This window comes from Lytechinus pictus, chromosome 8, assembly GCF_037042905.1.
Source record: "Lytechinus pictus isolate F3 Inbred chromosome 8, Lp3.0, whole genome shotgun sequence".
In the NCBI taxonomy this organism is placed as follows: Eukaryota; Metazoa; Echinodermata; class Echinoidea; order Temnopleuroida; family Toxopneustidae; genus Lytechinus; species Lytechinus pictus.
In genome coordinates this window covers 7,295,585-7,307,812 of record NC_087252.1, presented here as the reverse complement: position 1 = coordinate 7,307,812, position 12,228 = coordinate 7,295,585, and the positions used below count along the sequence as shown (strand labels likewise).

Sequence of the window (12,228 nt, the reverse complement as noted above, 5' to 3'; positions counted from 1 at the left end):
GTACATCAACTAAATCTGACTTCAATATAACATAGATTAGCTAATAGCTACCCATAAATTAATACAACACTAGCAACTAATTAATGACATTAAAAACTAATTAATAATCTGAACCTACAATAACATGCCTGCATTTACAGACATTAAATCTGACATCAACATGACAACATTAGCTAAATCAATAATGACATGATAAACTAATCAAGAGCGACACTATGAAATCTGAGGCTGGACTGGAGTGCCACATAAGTGGTGATCCATGTGGTTAAAAAATATTAACCTACAATTAAGTCTCAGTATTTCTAAGTCTACCATATATTTAAGTCCAACAGTTGCTTATTAAGTCAAAGCAATTTTTAAGACCAAAATATGCAATGCATACAAGTAATTGTTTTATTTGAATCTTACAGATTGAATTTCATCTGAATCAAGAGATTTCTTTAAGTTTAACCCAATCCAGTAGACATTTGATATAGCGCATTTATTTTCCTTAGGCAAATTTCATAGGAAACTACAGATGTGAAACAATAACGAGTTTATTCAAATGAGTCAATGTTTTAAAAAACTGTCAAAATTGTCTCAAAATATTTGAAAGAGGCATGTAAGATTGAAGGGAGCTACAGGAAAAACCTTCATTTGAAATCTTTTGAACCCATGGCCCACTGTTCCAACGTATTGAGACCAATCCAACGGGCCAGAATTCTCTACAAGGACCTTTAAGCTGGGTGAAACTGATAACCTTAATGAATTTGATCTATTGTTGTTTTCTTTCAGGGTTTACTGAGGTAGAGGAACCATGGAATCTTGGCTTTGAAATCCCCGGAGGACCTCCTCCAGCACTCAAACAAATGCGCACCTTCTAAACTCCAGATAAAGACCATTAAACCGTTGCCTCCCTTGAGGTGTTTAACAAAGCTGTTTGTAGCTTACGAGCGACTTTACAAACGAACAGTGATCCTATCTTAGCGTGAAATCAGTGAAATTTGGTGTATATCGTTTACCACAAGAATGGATCACCAGTCGTTTGTAAAGTCGCTCTTAACTTACATGTACGAACAGCTTCATGAAACATCCATCAGGTACCATGTGACATCTGTACAAAGCTAATAGGAATTACAGAATGCAGTAGGCAATTGGGAAAATAATGTGCCCCTCCTTCCACCCCTTGTTCAACTAGATTACTTACACTGTACCTATGAATTAAGATGGACAGGGATACCTTAATGATAATGGGGCTTAATTAACCCAAGGCCCATCTAAGTCCATGACCAAGGATGCCTATTTGAATGGGATCGATGCAAAGTTCTGCTTTCAAGATTTGATGTGCTCTGTTTCATTTTTATAATTGTGCCCTAATATAATTTTGAAATGTACCCTGTGGAAAAGCGGTCATGCTCTAAAATAGGGTTTAAAATGGGATGCATTGATAGTTGGTGATATGTCAGTATCACCTAGCACAAACATCATTCAGTTCACTCCTGAAGCACGATGCAAGAAAGGTAATTATGCTTTAATTTTAGAATTTCATAGAACAGGAAAAGAGTTGTTAGATTTTATAGATTTTAAATAGTTTGACTTTGAAAGGCATAAACCATCACAAATAAAATCAAACTAATTTTAAACCAACGCAAAACTGTAAACGGAAAGATGATGCCATGACCTACCCAGTTCGAGTTTTAAATCGTATCAGCGACTCTGTAAGTCACAACGCAATAAACAGTTATTACTGAAACAAAACTTCCCACTTACCACTAGAAATGAAACTAGTAAGTGATAAAACTTGCAAGAAAACTCGCTGGTTAAGAGCACTTAGAAAGTGAAAAGTGAACGTTTTAAATCGTATCAGCAACCCTGTCACAACGCAATAAACAGTTATTACAGAAACAAAACTTTCCACTTTCCACTAGAAATAAAACTAGTAAGTGATAAAACTTGCAAGAAAACTCGCTGGCTAAGAGCACTTAGAAAGTGAAAAGTGAATGTTTTAAATCGTATCAACAACTCTAAGTCACAACGCAATAAGCAGTAAATACAGAAACAAAACTTTCCACTTTCCACTAGAAATAAAACTACCAGGTGATAAAACTTGCTAGAAATCTTAGAGAGCACTTAGAAAGTGAAAGTTGATTTGAGCCTTATGCTATAGTCACACCAACGAAACCGACTCCAAATCGACTGATGATATGTCATTGGAAACAATGTTATAGCTTTGGTCGGTTTAGAGTTGATCCCGTTGGTGTGACTGTGCTATTAATCTTGAGACTTAACCCAAGCACCTCTTCAAGGCAACATTGAAAGTGGGGATAACATAGTTTCAGATACTTTGTTTGGTATTAGCCTCAGAAGTCCCCTAAATTAGTATCATTTCTAATACCTTGATAGCAGTTCCATGGCATTTGCTCCGGCAACGATTGCTCCGCTGTCAATTCCACACATTAATGGAATGACCAACTTCAACCCTGGATTTAACACTACATCCTATCCTAAACCTTACATAAAACCCTTATTGCAACCCTTAGATGAAATAAAGCCCAGAGAAATTGTCGCCGGAGCAAATGTCGTGTCATCTCAATGGAATTAGTGAACAGAAGACAACCATGCTTGATTGGGCTCCATAATATAAAGGATTGCAGTGAACTGCAACAATATGAAAGAACCATTCTGATTGGTTCCTGGTCAGTCTTGTTATTGTAATACACATGCTACGATGATCTTGATTGGTTATTAGCATTTAGTGATTGATTGCAAACCTTTTTGTTTCCGAGCCCAGCCTGAGTGGCCTCTTGCAGAGAAAAACTTGCGATCAAACGCAACTTGGATTTTCAACCAATGAAACGTGTGCACTATGGACTTGCGGACATTTAAAACTTGGGTTGAAATGCATCTTTTTTATGCAACTGGCCCCAAATCTATCATTATTCCCTTAAATGGTCATGGATCAAACTTGTATGCATACCTATACCGATTGAATAAGTTGTTTTTAACACAATTCTTTCTTCCAGTCACAGAGCGTTCTACATCTACTTCATCTGCGTATGGAGATGCCGATTAATGCCTACCCCTTCCCACTCTAATTCTCACTCCCCCCCCCCCCCCGTCCTATACCATGGCATCCAATGAATGCCCGTCATGGGACAGAATGATTTGCTGAGCCCTGAAGATGCAGCTATATCACACGTGTCTCCAGTGCTTTCTCAAGAATGTGGTGTCAGCAAAATGTTATCAACTTTCCATAGACTCTTCAGACAGATAGCCTATCAGAGAATTCATTCTGTACATTGTATTTAAGTAGAAGTCCTGAGTGTGGTCCATATTGAATGCATGGGTAATATGAATACTTTCATGACACATTCATTTGGCGTTTAACCCTATCTTAAAGGTCAAGTCCACCCCAGAAAAATGTTGATTTAAATAAATAGAGAAAAATCAAACTAGCATAATGCTGAAAATTTCATCAAAATCGGATGTAAAATAAGAACGCTATTACATTTTGAAGTTTCACTTATTTTTCACAAAACAGTGATATGCACAACTCAGTGGCATGCAAATAAGACAGGCAATGATGTCCGTCACTCACTATTTCTTTTGTTTTTTATTGTTTGAATTATACAATATTTCATTTTTTTACAGATTTGACAATAGGGACCAACTTGACTGAATCATATAGTCTTAAGCAATGCTAGTTCCACATGTTCATGGAGGAATCAATCGTTGTTTCACTTGACAATGAGGAGAAAATTAGTATATTTCACATTTCATGTAATAGAACACAAAAGAAATAGTGAGTGAATGACGTCATCAGTCTCCTCATTTGCATACCAACCAGGATGTCGTATAACTGTTTTGTGAAATTAAGCAAAACTTTAAAATGTCATAACTTTCTTATTTTACATCCGATTTTGATGAAGTTTTCAGTGTTTTGCTTGTTGGATTTTTCTCTTTTTATTCAAATCAACTTTTTGATGGGGTGGACTTGTCCTTTAACTGGGCTATTTCGGACCAGTATGGGGGGTCAATTTGACCCCCCCTCAGATCTCGGCCGGTGTTGCGCAATCGCCGCAAATTTAAAAAAAAAATATTTCTTATTAATTAATTATGCAAGCAAATAAGCATATGAAATTTGCCATAAATTTGATTTTTTGTGTGTTTGTATTTGCCTTTAACTCAATTCATATAGCTAGTAGAATGCTAATTTTTGGTGGGAGTATCAATTATTACATTTCTAACAAATATCTACAAAAAAATAGCAAAAATATAATTAATTTCTTATGAATTTTATTGTTTTTTAAATTCCTATGTACTTTCTTTGTTTTTTCAAACCTTTGTTTTTTATTGTTTTTCCCGATGAACTTTGTCGAGGACCCTTTTGCGATCATAAATAGCATAAAATAAATCCATTTAAACCAACAAAACTAAAAATAATCACACATTTATGATTTTTGGTTGAAAAACACAATTTGCATTGACTTTTTACACGGAATCACGTTTTTGAGCAATTTCTGGTCTGACATGCACTTACAAAACGTTGCGTAATTTTGGAACCGCGTACCCGGGCGTCGTAAATTTGGTCTCAAAAGATGCGCAAGACTTGAAAGTAAAAAGTCAGTGAGCGGCCCAGTCAAAAAAATTCGTGCGACGGCGTAGTGACAAAATTTGTTGAGGGGGGGGGGGGTCAAATTGACCCCCCAGTTTAATAAGGGTTAATACATTGCGATGTGGTCTCTAATGGGGTATTGCAAGAAACATACATTCAATCCCCAATCAAGCATAGTCCCTTTGTTTAATTGCAGGTTCGTAGTTGAGTTGTGATCAATGACAACTCAACTCTCTTGCAACATCCAATGATGCTTGATTTGGGGACTTATGATTGATTCAAAATTAAATGCAAGTTTTGTGCAACCATACATTTACAGTTGTGCTCAAAAGTTAGTGAACCTCAACACAAAATGCACTCCTTCATGCCGAGTGTTGAATGAAGACAGCTACTCTGCAATGTACGGCGAGCCGAAAAAAACAAACTTTACTCAAAGTAATATTTTTTCACGCGGCTTCACAATTAAATATCTAAAACATGGCAAAATTTAAACTCTAAATATGTTCACTTTCAGGTGGGTTTCACTAACTTTTTAGCACAACCGCATGTGCTTTACAAATGTCAAGACAGTTTGAATTTGCATGTAGGTTAAAGCAGCCGAAGGGTTTGACAAAAAGAGAGTGGGGGTGTTAAGATTTTGGATGGGTGTGTTTACCTGGCCTGCTCCGTTTCCTCTTGCGTCAGTGGTATCACCTCTACCTCCCTGTCTTCTGTCTACCATAGCATACCTGATAGAGATAGAGAGAGAGAGGAAGAGAAAAGGATAGAGAGAGAGAGAGTAGATGTGAAAGTTGAAAACAGGAGATTATGGCTAAATACTTGGCTTGTTCTGGGTTAACATTGGTGTTTTTGATGGAACTATCAATATTTCAATGATTCCTTTAGCTACAATCAATAAATCAATTGCTGTCATTTGATGGAACTATGATCAATTCATTGATTGTCATTGATTTCATTCTCATCACTATGATCAATTCATTGACTGCCATCACTACAATCAATTGATTGATGTTATTCATAATGATCACTTACTCAGCTTGTTGTGGGTAATCAGTGGTGTGTTTGATAGAAAAAATGTAAATTCCTTAATGGCCATCAATTCATTGAAATTACTCATTATGATCACTTACTCAGCTTGTTGTTGGTTATCAATGGTGTGTTTGATGGAACTTATATCATTTTAATAATCGCCAACGATTTAACGATTGCCATCATTATGATCAATTGATTGATTGCCGTCACTACTATCAATTCATTGATGTTATTCATTATGATCCCTTACTCAGCTTGTTGTGGTTTATCAGTGGTGTGGTTGAGAGAACCATGATTAATTCATTGATTGACATCAATATGATCAATTATTGATTGCAATCACTACAATCAATTCATTAATGTTATTTATTATGATCACTTACTCAGCTTGCAGGTTATCGGTGGTGTGTTTATAGAACTAATGTCAATTCATTAATTGCCATCACTACAATCTATTCATTGATATTATACATTATGATCACTTACCGGTACCAGGTCCATGCCGGTACTCATCTTGTTGTGGGTTATCAAGTAGTGTGTTTGATAGACCAAATGTCAATACATTGATCAGCATTGACTCATCAATTGTCATCACTATTATCAATTCAATGATTGCCATTACTACAATCTATTCATTGATGCTATTTATTTATATTATCACTTTGTTAATGGAACTATGGTCCATTCATTGATTGCTATCACTATAATCAATTCATTGATGTTATTCATTATGATCACTTACTCAGCTTTTTGTGGATTATCAGTGGTGTGTTCGATGGAACTATGATCAACACTGATCGTCATCACTACAATCAAATAATTGATGCTATTCATAACTTACTCAGCTTGGATTATCAGTGGTGTGTTTGATGGAACTAATGTCAATTCATTAATCACCATCAATTGATATCACTATGATCAATCCATTGATTGCCATTACTTCAATCAATTCACTGATGTTATTTATTACGATCACTTACTCAGGTTGTTGTGGGTTATCAGTAGTGTGATGGAAGTAATATCAGATCATTAATCACCATTGAATCAACGATTGCAATCATTATGATCAATTCATTGATTGCAATCACTACAATCAAATCATCGATTGCCATCACTTTGATCACTTACTCAGCTTGATCTGGGTTATCAGTGGTGTGTTTGATTGAACTATGTCCTCTGGGAGCTGCTTCAGGTTTGATCTTCTCCTGCAAGATGAAAATGAAACAACAAAGGAATATGGTTAAGATTTACAATTAATTGCCATTCTTTGTTTACATGTATTGCTTGCTACTGAACGTTATTAAAGCGTAATTTTACAATTTTATGTTACATGGCTACACACTGATAAAAATGTTCATTCATTATGTAGTAGCACTCACTATTAAAGAACCAGAACTTTTTAATGTTATTTTCATTCATAATCCATGATCACGTCCATCAGAGTATGAAAACTTTTTTATTTTATCAGGAAAATAATTTTCCATTCATACAAAACAAATTAATAAGGAAAACAAATTTTCCACTTGTCCAAAAGATGAATTCAATCGAACACAAATGATTAGTGGCATATTGACATTTGTGTTAGTAATCATGCAGATTGCAATTAGTAGCAGCACACGAGAGTAGAATTAATGAAAGATTTTAATTTTTTTGTCTAGTTATACCAGGGATACGTACTGTATTTTAAACAAAATACACATAAGAAATTCACCCTCAGCTGTAGATTTGCAGTTTGAAAAAAATTGGATTTATTAAAAAAATGCACATGAACAGAGAGTATGAAAAAAACATATACGTTTTTGTGTTCATAATATAGTGGAGACGTATACCAAAAATGGTATGCCGTATTTAGAGATGGTATAGAGATTTGAGATCTAAAGATGGTATATTTGTGAATTTCCCATATGAACAGATAAATAGTTGGTTTCGTGGTGTTTGCTCCCACAACAGTTGCCCATGAAAATGCACATATTAAAGGTCAAGTCCACCCCAGAAAAATGTTGATTTGAATAAAAAGAGAAAAATCAAACTAGGAAAAAGCTGAAAATTTCATCAAAATCGGATGTGAACTAAGAAAGTTATGACATTTTAAAGTTGTGCTTATTTTCCACAAAACACTTATATGCACAACCCAGTGACATGCAATGAGACAGTCAATGATGTCCCTCACTCTCTATTTCTTTGTTTTTTGTGTGAATTTTACAATTTTTCATTTTTTTACAGATTTGACAATAAGGACCAACTTGACTGAACCATATATCATTAAAACAATGCCAATCCCACATGTTCAAGGAGGAATTAATCGTTTCATTTGACAATAATGAGAATATTATAATATTTCATATAATAAAATACAAAAGAAACAGTAAGTGGATGACGTCATCATTCTCCTAATATGCATACCGACCAGGATCTGCATATAACTGTTTTGTGAAATTAAAGCGAAACTTTAAAATGTCATAACTTTCTCATTTTACATCCGATTTTGATGACATTTTCAGTGTTATGCTTGTTGGATTTTTCTCTTTTTTTATTCAAATCAACTTTTGGTTGGGGTGGACTAGTCCTTTAAGCCAAACATCAACCCAAACTTCACATCTAATATCTTTAACTTAATTGAAATCCTCACATGATTTGAAACCAAAACCCTAACCCAACTCTAACACTCCCCTTCCATCTTAAAGAGAAATTAGCAGAGGAGCATTTGTCGCAAGAGCAGATCTATGTCATGTTGATTAATATTTCTACAGATGTCTTCTGATTCACACAACCTTAGGAGAGAATAACTAACATTGCCCCACCCCCTACCCTTAAAAAATCCTAGGAATGAGCAGATATGTGTATACATTTGCTATGTAATGATACTCATATACTTGTATGTCATATTTATTCATGAATACTACATGTTCATCTGATGGAAGATACACTTTGCATTTTTAACACAGTTTTGCAAATCAAAAGGATTCGAGCCAGCAGTTTTTCATGAAGTGGGGGATATATGTATGGTAGGGTCTAAGTTTGGCATGTAATAAGGGTATGACCACATATTTGTGCTTTAGAGTCTGGCGGATTAAGAACCTGTACAAAATTTTCGATGTGAAAAGGGTATGACTATATTTCTATGTGAAAATGTGATGGATGAAGTGTTTGCGCAAAACAAATGTTTTTTTTCATGTGAAAAGCAATGTGATTTTACAAGATGAACTGACAAAAAGAAAGTTACACTCTGCTGTAAGTTTTCCATGTGAAATACAATGTAGTATGACCACATTTGCACACTGCATTTCAAGATGATGGATGTTAAATTTGCACAAAGCAGAATGTTTTTAATTCAAGAAGCAAGTACAGTGTCTCCACGTTAAAAGCCTATGACCGTGGTTTACCATTATAATCTGGCAAATTATATATCCCCACCCCGCTTTAGGTTTTGCATGTGAAGAGGGTATGATTTCATTTCCTCATGATGGTGGTTATGATGGATGATCTGGCCAAAGACAGGCTGGCTTTCTGAGCCCTCTAAACTTTGCATGTGAAAAGGGTGTACAAGCAGGTACTCTGAGCACCTTTAAGTTTTGCATGTAAAATGGGTATGTATGACCACATTTCTTTTAATATGGCAGTCTTCATGATGATGATGATGATGATGATCAGACAGACAATTCATTTGCACATTTTGAAATAAGTTTTGCATGTGAAGGGGGCACATGTACATGTATGACCACAATGACAAAGATGATGATCTGACAGCTGATTTTTTTTTCGGCATTGTTGAAATAAGTTTTGCATGTGAATGGGGCATAGATCCCATCCATACATACCTGAGTGATAACCTCATTCACACCGTTTAAAGGTGCTTCAACATCGTTCTGAAAGTCAGATCACAGTGAGGATTTATTCCAAAACAATAATCACTTGATTAGACTCTCCCAAATCATTCTCCATTCTCAGGTGGATTTTACAAATTTTGCAGCTTACCCCTGCCCCCACTAACACAACATTATTTCATGAAGTCTGAATATTAAACAAAAGCCTATTATTGACACGGGAAAAATATCAAGAACTAATTTCTCAGCGATTTTCACTGAGAAATCTGCTCTTAGCCAATTAGCTGCAAGTACATGTATTTCAGTCGCTTGTAACTATTGTCACTGAAAATTGAAAATCACCCCTTGCTTTCATTTTGCTGGTAATTTGTTATCTGTGTATTTTGTCCATTCTATTAGTATTACAAAAAATCTTATAATATGTCTGTATTTATCATTTCAACAGTAACCGATTCATCTCTCATAAATGTTCATTTATACTTTAATCATAAATTTTATCACATGGGAAATTTTAAGTACTGGGCCCCGTTGCACAAAAGTTACTATTATGGTAACTTTGCCATCCAATGGTAACTTGCACGGAATCCTTGATTCTGATTGGCTGTTGATCATCGCTACCATGGTAGTTACCATTGGTTAGCAAAGTTACCAAAACAGTAACTTTTATGCAACACAGCCCTATGATAGGACCTATAGGAGTGTATGAAATTGCTGCACATCTGGGCCCCGTCTCACAAAGAGTTATGATTGATCCAATCAATTGTAACTCTATGGAAATCCATCAGTGTCATAATTTTTTTCTACAGGAAATTTGCAAAATGTCCTTTGTAAACAAAGGAAAACACACCAAATTGTCAAGAAATCAATGACTTTATGGATATACATTCATATCTAGAAATTTTTTTGAACAAACATGCATTTCATATGTTGACTTTGCTGGCTTTTCATCCGATCAATCGCAACTCTTTGTAAGACTGGCCCCTGTTTACGATACTTGGGGACAAGCCTGTCTGAAATGAAGAAGAGGAAGGACGGGTGCAGAATAAAAGCTGAGAAAACGATTCCCACTGTGTACAATCCATGCAAGATTATGATAAGAAACTTTCAGAGATTTTTGTTGTTGAAAAGGAGTTGAAAATGAATACGGAACAGCAGAGGAATCAGACCTTAAGAGAGAATTCATCATATCATGAACCAAAATTTGATGTTTATGTAAGTTGTGAGATAAAATAAAGTGCCGTGTAACACAACGCTTAGTGCTTGATCATGGGCCCATTGCAGAAAGAGTTGCAATCAATTGCAACTCTAAAAATCATGCGCAACTTGATTTTCAACTAATCAACAGCGCGCATTTGAGACTTGCGATTGATTTTTGACTTGCGTTTAAACGCAACTCTTTCTGCAACGGACCCCATATGGCTTATTTCATGCTTGATTGTATTGATCAGAATGCGCAAGCAAGCATATATATATATATATATATATATGTATATGTACAGTGTGATCAATCACTAAGCCTTGTGTTACTTGCCCCAGCCACTTGAAAAGGTGTCTTTTAAATTAAGAATGGAAACTAAACACAACTGCAAAAATCAAACATAACTTGAGTTCAACTAACCCAGAAGTGCAGATTAGGGAGTTGTGTTTGACTTTTTAAATTGCATTTTAGCAAATCTTTCTGTTAGAGACCCTTGTTGAAGTGGTGGCCATTTGTGTGTTTATTGAATTTGATTGAAGTGATTAAATGAATAAATGGTTGCTTATATATTTAAATCACTGATTTAGTGCTCCTAGAAAATGAATAAATTGCCATCCATTTTTGATAGTGTGCATTGTGCTCATAATTGTCAATCATTACATTGTGTGCATGGAAAAAAAAGATTTGTGAATTTATTGTACAAGCCAATCATGATTTATCTAATTAATGATTTATATGCTGATTGATTGATTGAATGACACACATTTAAAGATGTAACTCTTCTGACAACTCCTTTCTGACTTGATAGAAGTTGGTTTGAAGGCGTGTTTCATTTATTGAGATGGACATGTCACATCCTTCTGACTGCGCTGGAGATTTACCTCTAAATGGTCAAAGGATTAATGGACTGGCATGAGCTGTGACATTAGGCCGTGCTGCAACATCCCGAGTTTGCTCAATCTCGAGATTTTAGCCTGATCGGCCCTCTTCGCGATTAATCTCCAGATTCAAGAAACCCCGTCTCCATCATTGCAAGAAGAGCAATTCCTGCTCGAGCGAGGCATCGATGCATTATGGTCTGACGCCCTGAATAAATAATCCCGAGTGCGTCTGCACCTACGAATTAGCGCGATAATTCGTAAAATAGCGTGCTATTTTGCAAATAATCCCAATCTCGAGATTAATCCTATGAACTAGCGCGATAATTGCGTCTCCATTGCAAATAATCTCGAGATTGTTCAGATCGGGATAATTTGCCGGAAAATAGCGCGCTAATTTCAAAACTCGGGATGTTGCAGACGGCCCTATTGAAGCTACTCTGACCAGAGGATCCAGAACATTATGAGCTCACAGAGGTTAGGAGGGGCACACTATTTATCGATAAAACCTTTGTTTGATCTGGGACCAATTTCATGAAACTTGTTCAATAAGTTTAAAGCTACTGAAATCTTTTGTATTGATTGGCCGAGAAATTTTGCATTTGATATTTTAACAAGTCTATATGAAACGGCAACCTGGGCCTCTGTTAAGCACTTGCAACTATGGTAACTTTGCCATTATTGTAACTGCCATGGAAACCT

At 35.6% G+C, this 12,228-nt stretch overlaps 1 protein-coding gene across 1 annotated transcript in view; it reads right to left on the bottom strand.

The window, feature by feature from the left end:
- Nucleotides 1-12,228, bottom strand: part of LOC129267299 (uncharacterized) — a 47,326-nt gene that overhangs the window by 10,445 nt on the left and 24,653 nt on the right. The window contains exons 7-9 of the mRNA XM_064103254.1: nucleotides 9,445-9,492; nucleotides 6,755-6,831; nucleotides 5,250-5,322 (exon numbers count right to left, since the gene is read on the bottom strand). Of these exons, the coding sequence (XP_063959324.1) occupies nucleotides 5,250-5,322; nucleotides 6,755-6,831; nucleotides 9,445-9,492 (198 nt within the window). The remainder of the gene's footprint in view (nucleotides 1-5,249; nucleotides 5,323-6,754; nucleotides 6,832-9,444; nucleotides 9,493-12,228) is intronic.